Source organism: Arvicanthis niloticus, chromosome 7 (genome assembly GCF_011762505.2).
Source record: "Arvicanthis niloticus isolate mArvNil1 chromosome 7, mArvNil1.pat.X, whole genome shotgun sequence".
Classification (NCBI taxonomy): Eukaryota; Metazoa; Chordata; class Mammalia; order Rodentia; family Muridae; genus Arvicanthis; species Arvicanthis niloticus.
In genome coordinates this window covers 35,313,473-35,333,771 of record NC_047664.1, presented here as the reverse complement: position 1 = coordinate 35,333,771, position 20,299 = coordinate 35,313,473, and the positions used below count along the sequence as shown (strand labels likewise).

The 20,299-nt window shown below is 43.5% G+C and overlaps 1 protein-coding gene across 1 annotated transcript in view; it reads right to left on the bottom strand.

The window, feature by feature from the left end:
- Positions 1-19,981, bottom strand: part of Znrf3 (zinc and ring finger 3) — a 159,799-nt gene extending 139,818 nt beyond the window's left edge. Inside the window, exon 1 of the mRNA XM_034509221.2 lies at positions 19,336-19,981. Within this exon, the coding sequence (XP_034365112.1) occupies positions 19,336-19,626 (291 nt within the window). The 5' untranslated portion in view covers positions 19,627-19,981. The remainder of the gene's footprint in view (positions 1-19,335) is intronic.
- Positions 19,982-20,299: the final 318 nt, after the last annotated feature.

Below are 20,299 nucleotides of genomic sequence, written 5' to 3'. Positions count from 1 at the left end.
CCATGTAGTAGCAGGCAGAGCCAGCAGTGCTAAAGGAAGTCATGAAGTGTCCCAGTTTCTGCCTGTCCCAGCCAGGTAAGTAACAGAGAGCCAAGAGTTCAAAAACTTGGATTGTTTCACAAGCAGAATGTTTACCTGAGCCTACACTGACAGGCTGCTGTCCTCTCTCTCTGCCACATGTTTTCATTGGTACAAAGTTTCTTTATTTTTCTAGTGGCTTAACAAGTCTCTACACAACATCCTTGTTTATCCCATTCCTGAGTCTTAAGTCTTTGATTCCCTAGTATTTTAGACAACATGTCTAGTACAACCACAAGAAGTAATCCTACAATCAAGAGAGCATTATCTCCAAGGGTCCATTACAAGTCACACCTTTTGGAGATTCAGACAATGCAGGCAGGAAGAGAGCAAGACATGGCCACTGATCATCTTCCACAAAAACTGCACAAGGTGTCACACCAGTCTGAATGCTTCCAGGTTACCAGAAAACAGATTCCCAAAAGAAATTCTGAATTTAGAAGGTCAAGGGACAAACAGAAAAAAGTCAAGGGACAAAACAGAAGTGCCTCAAGCAATCTCAAGTGGGCCATATGATACAGAAGAATGGCTTTTACTGAAGAAGCAAGAAGAGTTGGCCTCCTATGTGTGAAGGCAGCCAGAGTCTTCATCAAGGCTGCAAAGCAAGCAAAAATAAACCAGCAGGATAAAATGAAAGCTGTTGCATGAGGAATAACTTTTGCTCCAGTTTTTTTTTTTTTTTTTTTTTTTTAAAGAGCAAGACAGAAGAAGAGAAAAAAAGAAAGCACATACTGAAATGATCTAAAGCTGCCTATAAATATTTAGGAACATCAAAGGCAGTCCTGTTAAATTAAAAATGCTGTCACACAGATAGGAACTAGCCTCTAGCACTGCCAGCTTCAACATGTGAGCCTGTGATCTGAGGAGCAAGGGCTCAGCTCCTCAAGAAATCTGATTCACTAAAGAAAAAAGTGAACAAGCAGTTGAGTTTTAATAAGGGCATTAAATACCTTAGGAATGAGCTAATTAGAGTTTAACTCTTTCAAGATTGTCGGAGCTCTTAAGAATGCTGTAAAGTAAGCTCCCTCCAGAATCTAGTTAAATTGCTCTCAAAACCTGCACCGTAAAGAAGGTATTAAAATGGCACCTCAGGACTTCAAAGCTGATAACTCTCAACAGGTCAGCCTGGGCTCGACAGGCAGAAGCTACATGAGAAGCTACAGAACTGTATTCTGTGAGGTAAGGTAGGGCTGCATGCTTGTTTAGAGGCAGTTTTTTTTTTCTCATCTAGATAGGAACAAACTGTGATACTGGGTATGAATGAACCCTGTGAATTTCCCTTAACCCAGCAGACTTTGTGGACAGATTCAGGGTGTCAGGTAAGCCCTGCTGACATCATGTATTCCCTTACTACACACAAAATTATAGCTGATCCTCCCAGACACATTCAAGGTCACTAACAGAAGTCACCCAACAGTTTTCCTTGAATGTAGCCTCTCAATCAGAATCCCAAGAATTCCCAGTCAGTAAACCCTTTCTCTGGCCTTGAAAAGAATGAGTAAAGCACAGTGAAGCACACCTCTAATTCCAGCACCTGGGAGTGGAGGCAAGAGGATCAATAGTTTAAGGTCATCCTCTGCTACATAGCAAGTTCAAGGTCACTCTGAGCTACAAGAGACCCTGTCTTAAAATCTACACACCCTTCACAGGCACACCCTTCACAGGCTATCTTCCCATCACCTAGTTTCAAAAATGTGAGAAGATGTACGTAAGCAGTAATAAAAATCACCTTCTCCATTCAAGGAGAGGAATGCACTGCCTGCCTTTGAGGATCGAGTAGAGGACAGAGAGAGAAGGGGAGATTTTTTAAAGTCCACAATGTACTCCAATCATTCCCATTTTTAGAAAAAGTCAATGTGTCTAATTGGGGAGGGGTAAGATTTGCTTTGGCAAATTTCATGCTGGACTGAACCAAGTCCTGAAGTCATTTTGTGTCTGCCACATAATTAGGCTCACAGTGTGACCTCCAATATACAAGCTCTCCCAGTGCTCAGGGCAAAATCAACTACCCTGCTTTCCTTTAGAGCAGTCTTGACCAAATGCAGATCTCAGGACTCAGCAACAACAGACAAGGAAGCACAAAGGATGCACTGCATTCCTGCCAAATAAGAGGGGGGAGAGGGGTGTGGGGGAGTGTAACTCCTCAGTCAGTGTTATCTTTTGGACTTGAGTAAAAATGATCAACCACTGGGAACCACAGTACAAAAGTAAGGCACATGTGGAAAATGTCTCAAAACTGTGTCTGATATTTTCATTCTCACCCTGACTCAACATCCACACATCCACTGCATACTGTGAGTAACTCAAGTCATCCTTGAGTCAAATCTTGGAAGGATGAAGAAACAGATCTAGAGAAGCAAAACCCACCTTCTACATGCTGCAGGATTCTTCTTCTAATCACCTTGATATCAAAGTAGCTGTGATTATCACATGAGTTCTTCACAAGGTTGGGCCACCAGCATCCCCTCATTAGGAAGTGGCATGAGGCTTGTAAGGCTCACAAGGGACAGGAAGCTGTGGGCTCATCGCTCCTCAATAATATACAGGCAGTTAACAACTCCAACACACACACACACACACACACACACACACACACACCAAACCAATCCAAACCAATAAGCAAACAGAAATATTCTTCCTTGGTGGTGTAGATGCCTATAAGTTGTTCATGCTCTTGAAAATAACCCTTTACTCATGCTCTGTAAGTGGTTCAATTAAACTCACTGGTTCACCAAGCTAGAATTGGGTGGAATTATCTCTTTGGCCTGTTGTAGCCCTATGTAACAGTGGAAAATAAAAACAGACTCTCCAGGAAAAGTCAAGCAATATCACAGTAGTAATAGTCAGTGTAAGAATGTAGAACCAGACAGTCTGGCCCCAGACAATGTATTGAGCAGACTTTCCTTTTATCAAAGGAAACACATAACTGCGGTGCTCTACAGAACTCACAGAATAAGGAACCTGACAAACACTGGTCTAACAACAATACTAGTGCTGGTGATGTAAGCATCCTTCCAAGTCTTCAGATACAGCTGGCTAACTGTACAGTTACCAAGAACTAAAGAGACTTTATATACAAGTCAGATTGAACTCCAAAACTTAATTTGCAAGTAATGATTAAGAATAAGTATTTTCACCAGGAGTAGTGGTGCATTCCTTTAATCCCAGCACTGTGAGCCCTGCACTCAGGAGGCAGAGGCAGGTAGGTTTCTGAGTTCAAGTCTAGCCTGGTCTACAGACTAAGTTCCAGGACAGCTAGGGCTGTTACATAGAGAAACTCTGTCTTGAAAAACAAAACAAACAAACACCAAAAACAAAAACAAAAACAAAAAAACAACAACAAAAAACATATTTTCAGCTGGGCATGGTAGGGCACAATTTTTTTTTTTTAACTTGCTCAAACTGGTTTATTTTTTTAATTTTTATTTTATGTGCATTGTTGTTTTGCCTGCATGTATGTTTGTGTGAGGGTATCAGACTTTGGAGTTACAGACCATTGTGAGCTGGCATGTGGGTGCTGGGAATTAAACCTAGGTCATCTGGAAGAGCGGTCAGTGTTCTTAACCACTGAGCCACCTCTCCAGCCCTCCACCTGGTTTCTTATAGCACACAAGGACGGCATCACCAACATTGAACTGGGCCCTCTTTCATTAATAAATCAAGAAATTTCCCAATAGGAGCTAGAGAGACCGTTCAGTAGATGGGAAAACCAGCTGCTCTTCCACAGGACCTAGGTTGGATTTCCAGCACCCACATGGCTGCTCACAGCCACCTTTAATTCCAGTACAGGAGGGTCCAGTGCCCCCTTCTGGCCTCCATGAGCACTAGGCACACATGTGGCACAGACATACACATACAGTAAATAAATATTTTTTTTAAATATAATCTACCAAACTGAACAATCTGATAAAGAATTTTGAGATATATACAGTTAAATCAAGATGAAGAAAATAACCCTAAGTAGATCTGTTAACACCCATTGAGACAGAAACAGTCATTAAAAATCTCCTATGCTGTCTGGTTTTGACATAGCTAGAGTCATTTTGGAAGAGGGACCCTCAGCTGAGAAAACGCCCCCAACAACAAACTGGCCTGTGGATAAGCCTGGGGTGCATTTTCTAATGTGGGAGAGGTCCTGACACACTGTGGGCAGTAGCACTCATAGGCTGGTGGCCTTGGGTGCTATAAGAAAGTAGGCTGGGCAAACCACGGGAAGCAAGCCAGTAAGCAGCACTCACTCTTCTAGGGCCTCTGTCCATTCCTGCCCTGACTTCCTTTGATGTAGAAGATGGAGAGATGGCTCAGTGATGACAAGCACTGACTGCTCTTCCAGAGTCCTAGGAATCACATCTCACAACCATCTGTAATGGGATCTGATGGGTAGGGCACACTTTTAATCCCAGTACTTCAGAGGCAGAGGCAGGAGGATCTCTATGAGTTCCAGGATAGTCAGAGCTGTCTCAAACAACCAAAATAATATAAAATGTTTCCAAATTCTGAGGATCCCATGCATTAGTCAGCTTATGTTAAAAAAAAAGGTTGGCACAAAGTGTTTCAAAAAGCAGGCAAAGCAGATGCCAAGACTCTATATACTAAATCTCTGACAGTCCCCTTGGTATCTATTTCCTCATTTTACATACATGGTTCCCTGGTTTTCTAGGAAGGAACCTCAGAAAAAAAGAAGCAGCAAGGCAGACTTGAAGTGACAATGTATAGACAGGTGCAACACCACCCACAGGGAGAGAGACATCTCAAGGGAACCCAGCCTGAGAACTTCACAATATTAATGAATGTTCTGCACATCTGTCCACATCCTAAACCCAAAATAGCTTTCTTGTAATCCTCACAGAGGCCCTTTGGGAAGGGTGTTTCGTTCTAATATAGTGTCAGAGTAGATTCTGTTATAGCAAGCAAAGATTATATGTGGACAGTCCAAGCAGTGATGAGATTTGAGGACAAAAGCCTCCATACAACAAAATGCCTGGGCTGTTGAACCTGGGCAGGGTGCAGCCTCCAGTGGCTGTCAGGCCTCTTGAAGAGAGGAACCAGCAAACCTATTCTCTACCTGTACTCTTAGATTCTATCTGGTTTCCTAGGCCTGATCAATTCTCTCTAACATGAAGTGCCATGTAGAACACTATCTGCTTTGTAGTTTATCCCAAATACCAGCTTTCCTAACTGCTGAGGATAGGAAAACATAAGATTCTATGTATAGCCAGGCCTGGTAAGAGAGATCTGCAATTCCAGCTACTAGGCTGGCTGAGGCAGGAGGATCAACATACAAGGCCAGCCTGTGCTACATAGTGAATTAAAGGCCAGGGCAGACTAGAGTGAGACCCTAGCTCAAAAGGAACAATAAAAGCATTCAAACTACAGATATGGTGGTTGCTAACACACAAGAACAGAGAGAAGAAGGCCTTCTGGTACAGGAGGTAAGGGAAGAAATGAGAATAAGGAGCAGTGGGGAATAGGGCCCATCTACCCTTTCTCTTGTTCTAGTCCCTCTCCCCAGTCAGTGATCACTAGATTAGTGGAACCAGAGAACAAGGATACTGGGATATTGGGGGGGGGGGGGGGGGGGTGAGGGGTGGAATTCATAATATTAGATATAAGAGTCTTCATTTACCCCAACATGTAAAATCCACATTAATCAGAAAGTCAATATAGGCCGGGTAGCACATGCCTTTAATCCCAGCACTTGGGAGGCAGAGGCAGGTGGATTTCTGAGTTCGAAGCCAGCCTGGTCTACAGAGTGAGTTCCAGGACAGCCAGGGCTACACAGAGAAACCCTATCTCAAAAAAAAAAAAAAGTCAATATAGATCATTCCCAGATTTACAAAAAGACAATTAAAACAAGCTTGCAAACGACAATTAATTTAATGCTGTCAAGTATGCAAACAAGAATTCTAAGGCTTTCAGGGCTGGAATGATGGCTCACCAGTTAAGAACATTGCTGCTCTTTCTAGAGGGTCTGTGTTCAATTTCCAGCACCTACAATGGTAGATTGCAATCATCTGTAACTCCCGTTCCAGGGGCTCTGACATCCTCTTCTGACCCCCAAAGTCAACAGGCATGCACATGGTACACAGACATACATGCAGGCAATACATTCAAATACATATATACATATATATACATATATACATATATATAATAATAGTAATTGAATTGAGTTCTAAAGTTTTCTACATCTCTTTGAACAAAATCACTTTACTTGAAATATCTAAAATTATTCTGCCTCCACACCATGAACTGTTTTAGAGTCTCCCCTTTCCAAAAAACAAGGTTGGCATAGCAACCAAGGCCAGTCACCATGGTCCCTAACCACATCCGCTGAGGCTTGGCATGCTGAAATGTGTGCCAACTCTGTTGTCTGTAGGGTACTCTTGGCCACAGTATATAACAAGTTATAATCAAGTAAAAAACCTTCATATTCATATAGAATACAGCTCAACATAAATATTCATTAAATGTGAGAGCCTATGGTGATGAAATGTTGAGACTGCAAATTTAAACATAAGAATCAGGAAATGCAAAAACTACCTCTGCCTCTGCAACCTGAAATCATCCACACTGCACATTCAATACCACAAACCAGTACATATGTGTCCTAGACATTTAAATCTAGTAACACCAAAACTTCTAAACCATGTATTTATCTGTTCATTTAATAACTAGAGCAAGGGTAGCATTTATTGATAGGCTTTGGAACATATCTAAAACAGACATGCCATAGAAAAGCAGCCATGAAAATCATCTAACACAAGTAAAATATAGCACACTCTGTATCACTCCTGGACTAGTCCTGAAGATACTGGTGTCCATGTGTCCCACACTATCCCATACAAAACAGCAAGAGACAAAAAAAAAAAAAAAAAAAAAATCCCAACAACAAAAAAACCTCGTAGCACTCAACAAGTACAATGAAGCAATAATTTCATAATTTTTGGATTATAGAGGCCTCATAGAGTAAAAACAATCAAACTGAGACCAAAGACTAATTCACAGTCCTCAGGAACAAAACTGTCATCGTTTGTCAAGGCCCATGACACAGTTTCCAAAGGGGCAAAAATTATTTGAAGGAACATACAGCATATATTTAAGAACTCACATTATAGCTGCTACTGGCAAGTCACTCAAGAGCAGTTTCCCCAAAGCACCAGGTTTTGTTATTGTTTTTAAGTTTAATGAGTCAGTGACACTAAAATATACTAATTTAAATAAATATATCCTTAAAGTCTAGAGTCAGGCAGAATGCTTGTTTCTCCAACAAGTTCCCAACACATGTCCAAGGCAGTCAGTCAGTCAGTCACATTCTAGGCTGGGAGTAGGTAGAGGCTGTCAAAGACAGCACAAACAAGGTGGAGGTTTTATTTGGTTGGATGATGGTTGGTTGGTTTGTTTTTGTTGGTTGATTGGTCTTGACATAAGCTAGCCCCAACTCATAATCCTTTTTCAACCTTCTTCATGCTAAGATCACAGGCGAATGCTTAAGAGTCTAGTCTACCCCAATTATTTGGAATAGCCTAGGACACACTCATGTCTGAAAACTACTTGTCAATAGTTTCTACAATTATAGACAGTTCTCTGTCACAGGATGTCTTTTCCTACACTAACATTCCCCTTTCTATGTTATTCCAAAGTACTAGATCTAGAAGAATTTTAGTTCAGTAATTATCTTAAAGGTATACATGCAAAGCACTAGAGAGATGGAATGTTCTGCCTCAAAGGCTATGCCAGAGGAACTAGAAAGCACTCAATGGACCGGACTAGAAGTTTTGGTTTCATATGGGAGCTGGGAGAGGGTAAAAAGAATCAAAGGCAAGTCAGGGAGCAGGAATGCTGACACAGCAATGTTTTCAGCAGGAAGGCAATGGGAAGAAAGCACAGGACCCATCCTTCAGAGAACAATCAAGGATTCTGACCAGGGGCTGCTGTGCTCATAAGTCATTGCAGCAAGATAAACCTGGTGGGGAAGAGAGGGAAGGGAGTGAAAAGAGACTAAGGCATCACAGGGTAGACCTGCAGACGTGGCTCAGCAGCTAAGAGATGTACTATTCTTGAAGAAGTCCCTTACTCAGTTCCCAGCACCCACCTCAGGCAGCTCACTAGTTCCAGGGAATTTGACACCTGCAGCCTCCACAGACTCATATACACACACCAACGGGTACACATAATTTAAAAATAATAGAAATATAACTTTAAAAGTAGAGAAAGTAAGGTCACTAAGAGACAGAGCAAACCAAACATCATCCTGAGGACACTTTTTGCAGTGACTTAACCCCTAGTTAACTTGATTTCTACTTTGAAAGTTTTGCTAATCAAGCTTGCAACATTCTTTACAAACCACTAGCTGTTGTCTGCTCAGCATTTACTTCAAGACTGAGATACTTTGTGAAAAGATGCCAAGTTTCTGAGTACTGAGTGATAGTTGGGGGAGGGAGGGAGAGAGTTGTCCATAAAGCTGATATATATACACAATGTCAAATGCATTTAAAGAAAAATACACATTAGGTACAAAGAAAAGTATTTTGGGTCAAGTATGGACAAGCTCTGGCAACCAAGACCCCTTTAAATGGTAGAATGCCTTCTGGAGCAGAATTCACTCCCAGAAAAGAATAATAATGACAGTACAAGTCAGTGCTGGAGAGATGGCTCAGTGGTTAAGAGCACTGACTGCTCTTCCAGAGGTCCTGAGTTCAATTCCCAGCAACCACATGGTGGCTCCCAACCATCTGTAATGGGATCCAATGACTTCTTCTGGTGTGTCTGAAGACAGCTACAGTGTACTCACATATATATAATAAATTAATCTTAAAGAAAAAAAAAAAAGGACAGTACAAGTCAAAGTGCACTAGGGTCTCTAAAGCTCCAGGCTCATTAGAGATTTCCTGGAACTGAACCAAGGTAGAACACTATTAGGGAGCTTAGGCCCAGCCTCTTATATCCTCACACACAGTTAGTTCCCTTATGCTAAAGGAGAAATGAGTCATGACACTTAGAAGCAACCAAACAAATTTCTTGTAACTAAAAGAAAACAAGACCTGAGCTGTGATCCCAAATCTTGGGAGACTGAAACAGGATTACCATGAGTTTGAATTGAGGCCAACCTGAACTACACTGTAAATTCCAAGACAGCCTGGATTACAGAGTGAGACCTACACACACACACACACACACACACACACACACACACACACACACACACGGCTGAAGGGTTAGCCAGCTCTAAGAGCACTTGTTCAATTCCTAGAACCTAACACCCACGTCTAACCTTGAAGAACACCAGGAACCCACATGCATGCTCATACTTTTTTATATATACATTATATAATTAATGTATTTATACATATAAATTAATAATATATAATATCACTATTATAATATAGTATATCTAATATATAAATATATAAGAAAAGGATTGGGAGAGAAGATCCCTTCAAGCAGGCCAAATGGCCCCAAGACCTCAATCTCAGAGAACTCCAAAAGGGGTTTGAGAATTAAGCATAAAGGTCCCAGATTTAATCCCCAATACTGGAAGGCAAGAAAAATGGGAGGAAAGAAAAGAAAGGTAGAGAAGATAAGGAAAGGAAGAAAGATAATCCAAAACAAATGGTGGGCATGCCATAATTCCAGTACTTGAGAGGGAAAGGCAAAGTCAGGATTGTATAGCCAAGTTCCAATTAGAGGCTTACAATAAGACTGTCAAAGGGAAAGAAAGAAAGAAAGAAAGAAAGAAAGAAAGAAAGAAAGAAAGAAAGAAAGAAAGAAAGAGAAAGACAGGCAAGAAAAGAAAAGAGAGAGCGAGTTGTGTGCATCTGCAGGCAGAGAGTAAAGAAAAAGCCCACCCAAAGCAGCAGCTGTGACTGGTGGGACAAAAATCTACACTTGGATAGAAGGATCATGAGTTTGAGGCCAGCCTTGGCAGGATAGGAAATAGTCTGAGAAAAAAAGAAAAAAAAAAAAAAAAAACAACTTGACTTACATTAGAGCCAGTGCAGCTTAGTTCAAGAACATAGTATGAGGTTCCTGGGGTCCAGTGATGGACATCTAACACAGGCTATTTGAAGAAACACACCGTTAGAGTTCAAATTCAGAACTTTCAGAGATAGAAAAGGTTATACAGTCCATTGCAGGCTGGGTGATGCCACAGGGACTTCTGAGCTGAAGGGTTCTTAGCTGTTCCTCTACTGTGACTGAGACCTGGTACTGTCAGATGTTTCCTTTTCTCACTAAGAGCTGATCTATACATACAATTTCTAGATATTTAAAAGGAACCACTTTTCTAGAAGTTGCTTTCAGCCCACAGTTTTTCTGATGCTTGACTCTATCTACTCATCAATAACTGACAGTGTCACTTAGAATTTGAGGTCAATTTGCTTGCGCTTCACTGAACCCCGGTTGCTCATAAGCAGAGAACTATTCAATGATAAACAGGCCTAGTAGAAAACATCAAGGTTGCCAGGTGGTGGTGGCACACGCCTTTAATCCCAGCACTTGGGAGGCAGAGGCAGGTGGATTTCTGAGTTCGAGGCCAGTCTAGTCTACAGAGTGAGTTCCAGGACAGCCAGGGCTATACAGAGAAACCCTGTCTCAAAAAACCAAAAAAATAAATCAATAAAATAAAATAAAGAAAACATCGAAGGCAATAGCATCCCCCTGAGCACCAAGCTGCTTTATCTCATAACATGCTTTGCAGTCTCCAGACCTCCAAGCTCAGTCAACTTGGAGTGGATAACCACCTTGCCCAGAGGAGGGGCATGATCTGCTGCTCCAGAATTAAGCTCACAGACACACAGGAAAGGCACTCAGAGGCTACCAACAGCACATCTCTATACAGAACTAGCTATCACTCAGAATGCTAACAGAGAAAAGAGCAGTCTTTGCTATTTACTAAATGACAGGCATATACAAATTTCTACCTTATCTGGTTTATTGTACTACTTTTCAAAGAAACATATACATACCACAAGGTACATATTCTCCACACATGTTAACTGGTGGGGTATAAACTAACACAAGTCCTTCACAGAGGTATCTGACAATGCCATGAGAAATTTAAACATGTTCATATTCACCTACTCTAAGGATTTTCGATAGTATGACCTATAACAGAAAATAATAACCTGTGACATGGTCTCTGGAAATGTTTCAGACTATTTAATAACAATTAAATACTCAAAGCAGACAAAGGGCTATCACCACTGTTTTTCCAGTTTTCTTTAAAATCTCAATCAGTTCAGGGGGAAAGCAGTATGTACACAATAAGGGTTTTTTTTTTTTTTTTTCATAATTTTCTGTATTTCCCAAGTATTTTATAATAAAATTATATTGTGTGTGATATATACTTGCATGTGTTCCTATATTTTGTCAAGTACATGTAGGCCAGAGGTCAACACTGGCATGGAGTCTTCCCCACTACTTTCCATTTTCTCTGAGTCAGGGTTTCATCAACTCAGATATGAGCCTATGAGCTCCATGGGTCTGCTTTTTATTCTTTGCCAGCACTGGGAATACAGACAAACACTGCTACACCCAGCTTTTTATGTGGGTGCTAAGGATTCAAACTTGGGTCCTCATGCTTGCATGGCAAACATTTTACCGAGTCATCTCCCAGCCTCATAAATTATGTTTTAATCAGATCTTATAGCACTGGGTGGGATCTTACATGTACCTAAAATTCAGCCATCCTTACTCTTCCAGTTTCAAAATGCAGCAGCACTCGAGAGAGACCAGAAGTTCCCATTCCAACATTTTCTCTTCAAACTCCTAGTATCATCAAAGTTTACTTTTACCAAGTCAACTCACACATTCAGTTTCTAAATAACCATATCACCCTGGCTGCTGCACAGAGAAGGGAATTAATAGCAACTCTTACAACACATCTTAAGAGTAATAAAAAATAAAAGGCTCTCCTTTGAACCACAATGGACCAGCTGACCTTATTCTTTTCACACTATCGTAAGTCAACAGAGCTGCTAAAAGTAAGATTTTAAAACATCTAGTTCAGCGTACAAACAGAACAAAGAGCCTCCACTCTTTGCCTCCTGCCTTTCTGTTTGATAGGTACAAAGGCATGTCTCCACAAAAGCTTTATCAGCTTTAACCTCAAAGATAAGTAAAAAAATGAGTTAGAAAAGATCAGACCGCTCAAATGCACATACTATGCTGTGACGTACAAGGACTTGTCCAACCCAAACTTAGCACCAGGGCCAAACTCTCCACAAGTATCCTATAGGCTGTGTCCTACCAGACAGGGTGGTCCCCACACTCTGCCTGCAGACAGAAGCAAAGACTTATTCACGTTCCCTACTATGCCCCATCCAGGATCTGGTGAATTCAAGGCACTGCTGGATTCTGCTAATGGAAAGAGCAGGGTCCTTAAGAATCTTTAATCATCAGGGAATGTACAGCCTGTGCAAAGAAAAGTAATGTACATGGGACATAATCTCTCTGAAGACAGTGGTACAGACTCCTGACTGGCTCTGAAGTCAGCCACAGGATGAGGTGTCTCTCACATCAGAAATCCCTCTAAAGGGCAGGCTGCTTCAGCCATTCCAGCTTTGCCAACAGCCCAAAGCAGCACAAGTGCCATCAAGTGATAGCTAGATACTTCCAGTCACTGTCTTCAGAAACTTGTCAGCCTGGCTCTAGGGAAAAACAAGTTGGAATGAGTCTTCTGTGATTGTGAGAGATGGGAGAAGAAACAAGAAAAAACACTTCTCTAGTAGTTAGGGGGTTTTCTCAGTTACAAACACACTTCTCAGTCAATGGTTCCAGGTTTAAACCCAAATTTGAATTCCAAGATCAGTACATATAACCTTATCACAACAAAAAAGTGCCATGTGAGACAACCTCAGAAAAACAAACAAACAAATCTTAGCACCGGTATGATCAGTTTGAACCTGATCCGCTACAGAACTGCTCAGTGACTGTCACAGGTACCACTTTGCTACTGACTTTCTAGTCTAAAAATTGCCATCAACCATGTCTGTTAAAATTAAAACAAAGCATTTTATCTAAGGCCTTATATGGCAAACATCTGAACATTAGTAGCTTTTTTGTTTTGGTTTAGGTTTTGTTGTTGTTGTTGTTTTTGTTTTGTTTTGTTTTTTGAGACGGGGTTTCTCTGTGTAGCCCTGGCTGTCCTGGCACTCACTCTGTAGACCAGGCTGGCCTCAAACTCAGAAATCGGCCTGCCTCTGCCTCCCAAGTGCTAGGATTAAAGGCGTGCGCTACCCCCGCCCGGCTAGGTTTTGTTGTTGTCTTCTGTGTTTCTCACCATGCTGTACAGGCTAATCTGAGACTCCTGGCTCCTGTGATCCTTCCTGCCTCAGTCTCCTAATTATCTGGAATTAGAGATGTGCAACCACAGCCACAGTGTCTCGCTTCATTCGTAGCTACTTTGTGTGTGTGTATGTATATGTTATATGTGCATGTGAGTGCCAGAGGTCAATGCTCTGGACACCTCCTCAGCTGCCCCCCTCCACCTTAGTTTTTGAAACAGGGTCTCTCCCTGACCTAGAGTTAGTTGATTCAGTTAGACTGGCTGACAAACAACCCAAACGGACTCACTTGCCTCTACCTTCCCAGCAATGAGAGTACAGGCAATGTATTACCTGCCCAGCTTTTGACTTGGGTCCTGGGGATTTGAACTCAGGTCCCCAGACTTATACTACAAGTACTTTAACCACTGAGCCATTTCCCCAGTCCTTGATAGCTACTTTTGTTTTGTTTTGTTTTGTTTTGTTTGTTTGTTTCTCAAGACAAAGTTTCTTTGTGCAGTTTTGGGTGTCTTGGATTTAATCTGTCAACCAGGCTGGCCTTAAACTTAAAGAGATCCACCTGCCCCTGCTGGGATTAAAGGTATGCGCTACCCTTACCCGACTTCCTGATAGCTATTTTTAAAAGCTCTGACAGAGAAATACTAAAAAGAATCAAAATTTAAATAATCAGGATAAAAGCAACCACTTACACTCAACATATAACTGAAGAATGCCTGGTTTTCCTTAATCATAAGCCGCATTTTTTGCACCCACTCTTCCAAGAGATAATGCCCAGCTGTACCAGGGTAAACAGAGCGGCTCCAAGCCTTGGACTCAGAGGAATTAATTGTTAATCATGGTTGTCCCTACCCTTACCACATATAGCCCAAACAAGGCACTCCACCTTTCTAGCCTTGCATTAATTAAATCTAATGCATTAAATTTGGTACTTTTGTTTTCTTCAATTGCAGGGGATGAAACCCAGGGCTTCAGTTATGCTAAGCAAGTGCTCGTACCACTGAGCTATGTCTCAGCCCACACATTTCATTCTTTTGGCTATGAAAGCCTGTCTCCCTGAGATTTGGTTCACCGGAAGGCAGGGACTACTCTTTCAGCCTTCCAACACCAGCAGCTGTTCCACTTCACTGTGCAGTGAATGGTAGAAAGGGACATGCCTAACCTTTTGCTATCTCAAATCTTTCATTTCCATCTCTTCCTCCACTTGATCTAAATGTAAAAAAAAATTCCTTGAGTGTTGTTTACTTTTTTTCTCTCTCCCCAGGATGATACAGAACTAGCAGGACATAGATGCACAAACTCAGTTGAGATATTGATGCCTATGGGCATGAGGGTGCAATTCTGTGAAAAAAACTCAGTTGGTAAGGATTATTATTTCTCTGTGGATGAGTCTATCTCAGAGGACTACAGTACTGCAGCGATGTTCTGTACAGGACAGGGCTTTGATAGATAGCTATCAAAGGCTCAATGGAGCTTTGCAAAGCTGCAGACTTCCCTCCAACCCTGGCAAGCCCAGGTAACCTATTACATCACTCAACTTTTTTTTTTTTTTTTTTTTTACGTTTATGGGAAGGGCATGTGTGCCACAGAGTCTAGGCAGAGGTCACAAGACAACTTTCAGGGGTTAGTTCTCTTCTACCATGTGGATTTCCAGGATCAAATTTAATCAAACTTGACAGCAAGCACCTTTATCCATTGAGCTATCTTCTAGGCCTCCTACTTAAGTTATTAGTGCTGGACCAGTCCAAGACAAGTACTAGGCGGGAACTTCTCTTTTCCTCTTGGGAAGCTATCAGGAAAATGAACACACCCGTTCACAAGAATGTGTGAATAATTTCTTGGGGGGCGGGGGTAGAGAAGCCACAGGAGAACTCCAATACAAATTATGAAAAATTAGATTTGAATTAAATGTCAAAATCCTAACAAACTCAGTTTTACTTATTTGACAAGAACAAGGACAGGACATGGTTTCAATTCAGGTTTTATCATTTGCTGTCAGGTTAGAGAAAACTTTCAGCCTCAGTTTCTTCTTCTGTAAAAAACGAACAATAGTATCTAAATCTATATGAATGTAAGATGAAATGAACAAGCTTAATGTGCTTGCCACAGTCCCGTGTACATAAAAACACACACACACACGAGTGCATCAATGGAGCCATGGCTGCTTCCTCCACACTCTAATCTCTATCCCCAGTCAGAATTACTGGTAATGCCCATGAGATCTCAGGGTATAAAACCAGAGAAGAGATCCTAGGAATTTACCAACCTCCCCTCCACCCCGACAATGAAATGCTTGCTTTTAACCTATAAAGGACCATCTGACAAGACGGTCGGCAGGCCCTTTCTGTGTAAATCCAAGTCAGCTGTCAGCGGGCAATTGTTCTATTAGGGCCAAGTCAATTTTTGGAGGCAGGCCTATTAAGTTAACTTCAAATGGAGATGAAAAGAAAGTGCTTGATCAAATGCTGAACTGTAAAAACACACTGACAGGGAAACAAGGCAGAGGAATTAGCCTCCTACAATTATTCCCTGTGATACCTTTAGTTACCCAGCCTATCTAATCACCACGCAGCTCTCCTTTCACTCTTTAACAGCTAAAAGAACTTCCTTAGTTCATGTTCTCAGCTTCAAATTCATCAAACATTTAATCTGGGATCCAGAATAACTGACTTTAAAGTTGCACAGAAGCAATCATTCTCATTCCTATTACAAATGAATTTCTTGATGTTTCTAACTATTTGACTTCAATGGAAGAAATAGGCATTTCCACTTTAAAACAAGCTTTCATTTCTAGCAATGCAAATTTTCTTGTTTGTTTAGCCAATTTACACACCACTAGCCAGTGTTTAATCAGGCCCCTTATTTAGCAACACCAATCAAGTGTGCTGTACAGTCAAGTTTAAAAGTTTCAGATAATAATTTCATTAATATCAACACATTGGTGAAATATGTACCAGTATGCCTGAAAGCTCTTTAAAAGTCCACACTTCAAAAGTACAGTTAAAGGGTGATTCTTCTAGCACTTAGCTGTATGTCTGACCTGCTTAGATGCAAACAGTCTATAATGTTGCATAATAAAAGCCATTAATTTCACACCTAAATAGTCTATTCACAATTTTCACAGCTAGAAATATTAAAATAGAAAAGAAAAAAATCAAGCACACACAAACAACCCTGTCTTCATACAAACTAAACTAATGACGTTGGGATAATTATTTACACCTAAAATACACTCATCCCAAAGTCTGAATTACAGATCCCACTCCTAAACAATCACACACATCCATGCTTCCTCCTGCTTTAGCCCATGATAAAGACTAAACAGGTCCTTGGGTTGGCCAGGCTATAAAAAGGAATCTATTGTGTGTTCTCTCTCTCTCTCTCTCTCTCTCTCTCTCTCTCTCTCTTTCTCTCTCTCTTTCTCTCTCTCATTGGCAAGTAACAGGAAAAAAATCAGTATTACAAAATACTTCTTACAATTTTTAAAAAGGGACAATCAAACAGCTTTTTTCCTCTCTTCCCAACTAAGAACAATATTGCTATAGAATCACACTAAGAATAAAAGTAATGCTAGTTAGTTTAGTTCTAGTTATCAGAAAATAAACAGAAGACCATAAAACGTTCATTAAAGGGCAAATCATGAAGTTTTTCAGGTGATAAACAAAAGGTGGTTTTCAGAAGCTCAATGAGTCCCTAGAGAACACGATGAATCTGAACTTAAAGACTGGCTGTGTTTGTTCTACACTCTTACTACACATGCTCTCACTATATTCCCTCTCAGCAATCCAAAAACACTGGCTTTCCTTACAAAACTCACTCCAGGGCTGGTAGGCAGGAGCCACAACAGTTCCTTTAGTCTGGCAGTATTCACAGAACTAATAAAAGCACGTCAGTCTGTGTATGTACACACAGCTCTGAAAGCCACACTGTACTCGTCTGTGGACACACAGTTCAACACGTTGATGACCACAACAAAGTTATTAAAGCTATGGAGTGTACCACCGACAAACTATTTTTTTCAGAGAGCTCAGAAAACCCCATCAATATCACTGCAGTTATAAAGGAATTAAGGACATCATTAGTGATTGCTTAACAGATAAACTTATTAAACACCATTTAAGTCATTTTTCTCCCCTTAGTGACTGTTGACTTAATTTGGAAGGGAGGTGTGAGTCTAGTAGACTACAAAAGAACTAGATAAGCACTTCAAAACCTTTTCAACAGAACAGAGTCCTGCCAAATTTACACATTATCTCTCTACTTGTCAGGATAAAATAGTTACAAATGGTGTGTTTAAACTGCTAATTTTGTATTAAATGGTGAACCCAAGAATATCTGCAAAGCACAGCATTATGCATAATGAATAGTTCCCCAGACAAACTACCACAGAGAATGGCTCAAGTTTAAACACTACAGATAAAAATCTCAAACTTCAAAAGTCTCCTTCAAAAAGTGAAGTGCCACGTTAAAACATACTCCCCCTCAGCTGCCACCCCGCCCCCAAGACTGTAAATCAAACATTTCTAAAGCCATCAGGGCACAGGGAAAGCCTCAAAGACAGACAAGGACTCCTAAGAAGCAAGATTTAAAATTCAAACTATTCTTAAAGCCTGCAACAGAGATGTTGAGGTATCTTCAACAAAGCATCCTCTCTAAAGCTTGTATATTAATGACAGTAACAATAACATTGTAAGGGGGAAAAGAAGTCCCAGCACACAGTTAACAATATCCGTAGTCACAGAAATTGGTCAAACATGCAATTTGCTTTCTATAGATAGGAACAGGAGCGCCATACAACAATGCTTTTTAAGCAGAGGCATAGGGTCCTCCTCCAGCTTTGGAAAGACACACACCTTTAAGGAGCTACACTGTACTGGCCCGTGTCCTATCAAAGCTCAGGGTGCAGCTTCACCCTCCTGTCTACACTCAGAGCTGCTTTGTAGTCATTCCACACAGTCCCTTTTCTCTTCATAATTCACCCAAGAGCAAAGCACTGAAGATTCAAACTATAGGCCTCTAAAGTTCCAAAAGATTCACAGTCAAGCCAACCATATCAGATCATTCCTACCAGAGGTTCGCCTAACAGACCTTAGGTGCGCTGGCCTTGGAACATGTTAGTTGATAAAAATCATGGTCGAGGAATCGAGAAATCTATGCAGCTATCCATCAGCAAAGGCTTCAATTGAGAGTTCCCCCTCAAAGACTGGGGACAGCTCAAAGCACTCCCTAGCCAGCTTCCTTTGGAATGCAGACTTCTTTCATCTGGAGCAAGGTGGAGGCCCTGTCAGTGAGAAACCCTGGCTCCGGTCTGCAGGCCTCTTCGGTATTAGTCCTTGACCCAGGAGCGAGCCTGCGGTCTCTCTCATCCCCAGTAATCTGAGGCACGCAGCGAAGACTGCCTACCACCGCAACTACTGTGCTCTCCCAATTCCCACTTCTCAGCCAGCTCCGCCTGCTCCCCTCCTGCTGCTGCCTGTCCAGAGCCCTGCCAGCGGGTTAGTGTCCAGGTAAGGCTGCCAGTAGATTTCAGCAAAAATAACCTGAAGATGTGCACCCCGGCAACTTGGTCGCTCCGAAAACAGAGCAAACATGGATGGAGAGCAAAGCCTGCGACCTTTAAGAGGCTGCTCCATTCTTCAACTCTCGCCTTTGCAAAGTTGGCATTCAACAGGTAGTTCCCGGGACTTTCACCTGAGGGAGAAAAACGTCCCGCCAACTCAAGAGTGCCGCCCAGGCGCCCATGCCCAGCTCGGCGTCCCCACCCCCACCCCGGCGCGGTGCACCCACCGGAGGCCGAGCCCCCACGTGCGCTCGCCTCAGCCGCCGTGCCCCGGAGGCCCCGTCCCGCCTGCCCCGGAGGGATGCCGCCGGGCTCCGCGCCTCCCCCTGCCCGCCCGCTAGCCCGCGGCGGGGTCCGCAGGCGCAGCCCCCGGAGCCATCTTGTGGCGGCGGAGCGCGGGGCCCGGGTGGCTACCTGCACGATCTCGCCCTCGGCGCTGAGCATGGCCCCGGCCCGCGAGAAGCGGCCCGTGAGGCCGGTGGTGTGGGTGGTGTAGTCGCCACTCGGGCTCGACTCGAACAGCACCACCTCCACGAACGCCGTCTCCTTGGCCCGCGCCGCGCCGGGCCCCGCGGCCGCCAGCAGCAGCCCGAGAAGCAGCGGCAGCGGCGGCGGCGGCGGCAGGCGACGACCGCGGGGGCCGCGGCGGAGGCGGCGGCGGCGGCGGCCCGGGGCCCCTGGGCGCCCGCCCGAGCGTGGCCTCATGGTCCTGCGGCGGGAGGGCGCGGAGGGCGGGCGCGGCCGGGCATAGTCGCGGGCCGGCGGAGGACCGAGCGCGGGCGGTCGCCTCACAGCACCATCGCGGCGGCGGCGGCTTTGTGGGTCGCAGGCTCTGCTCCGCTCCCCCGGCCGTCGCGCCGCGGCCCTTTCATCTGCTCCACGTGAGGGGTTATCCCCGCCCCCGCAGCGTCGTGACCCGCTCTCCCCTCCCTCCCCGCGCTCGGCCGCGGCCACCTCTGAGGGGAGCGGGTAGGCGGGGCGGGCGCGCCTGCGGCGAGAGGCGGGGCCCCGAGGCCTCGCCCGCCCCGCCCAATCGACTGAGTCCCGCCCTGACACAGTCTTAGCCACGCCCCTCCGCCCTTGCTCCGCCCAGGTCGTCTTTTTCGGCCACGCCCCTTCTTCTTTGCCACGCCCTTCGTCTGTGCTCCGCCCTCCGCGGCGGACATTTCTCCTAGCAGTTGCAGGAGTACTGGCAGAGTAAGGTCCACAACCTGTTCCCGGGTGATTCGCCCGCTCGGCGCATCCTGCTTTGCTGCAGGAGTTAGAGCCTTTGGGGCTTCAAAGGCCTCGTCCTTCCGCGCAAGGATGCTTCATTCGCAGCTCCGGCACTGCTGGCCACCCGCACTCGGTGCTCGCGCCCCACCACTTCCATGGAATG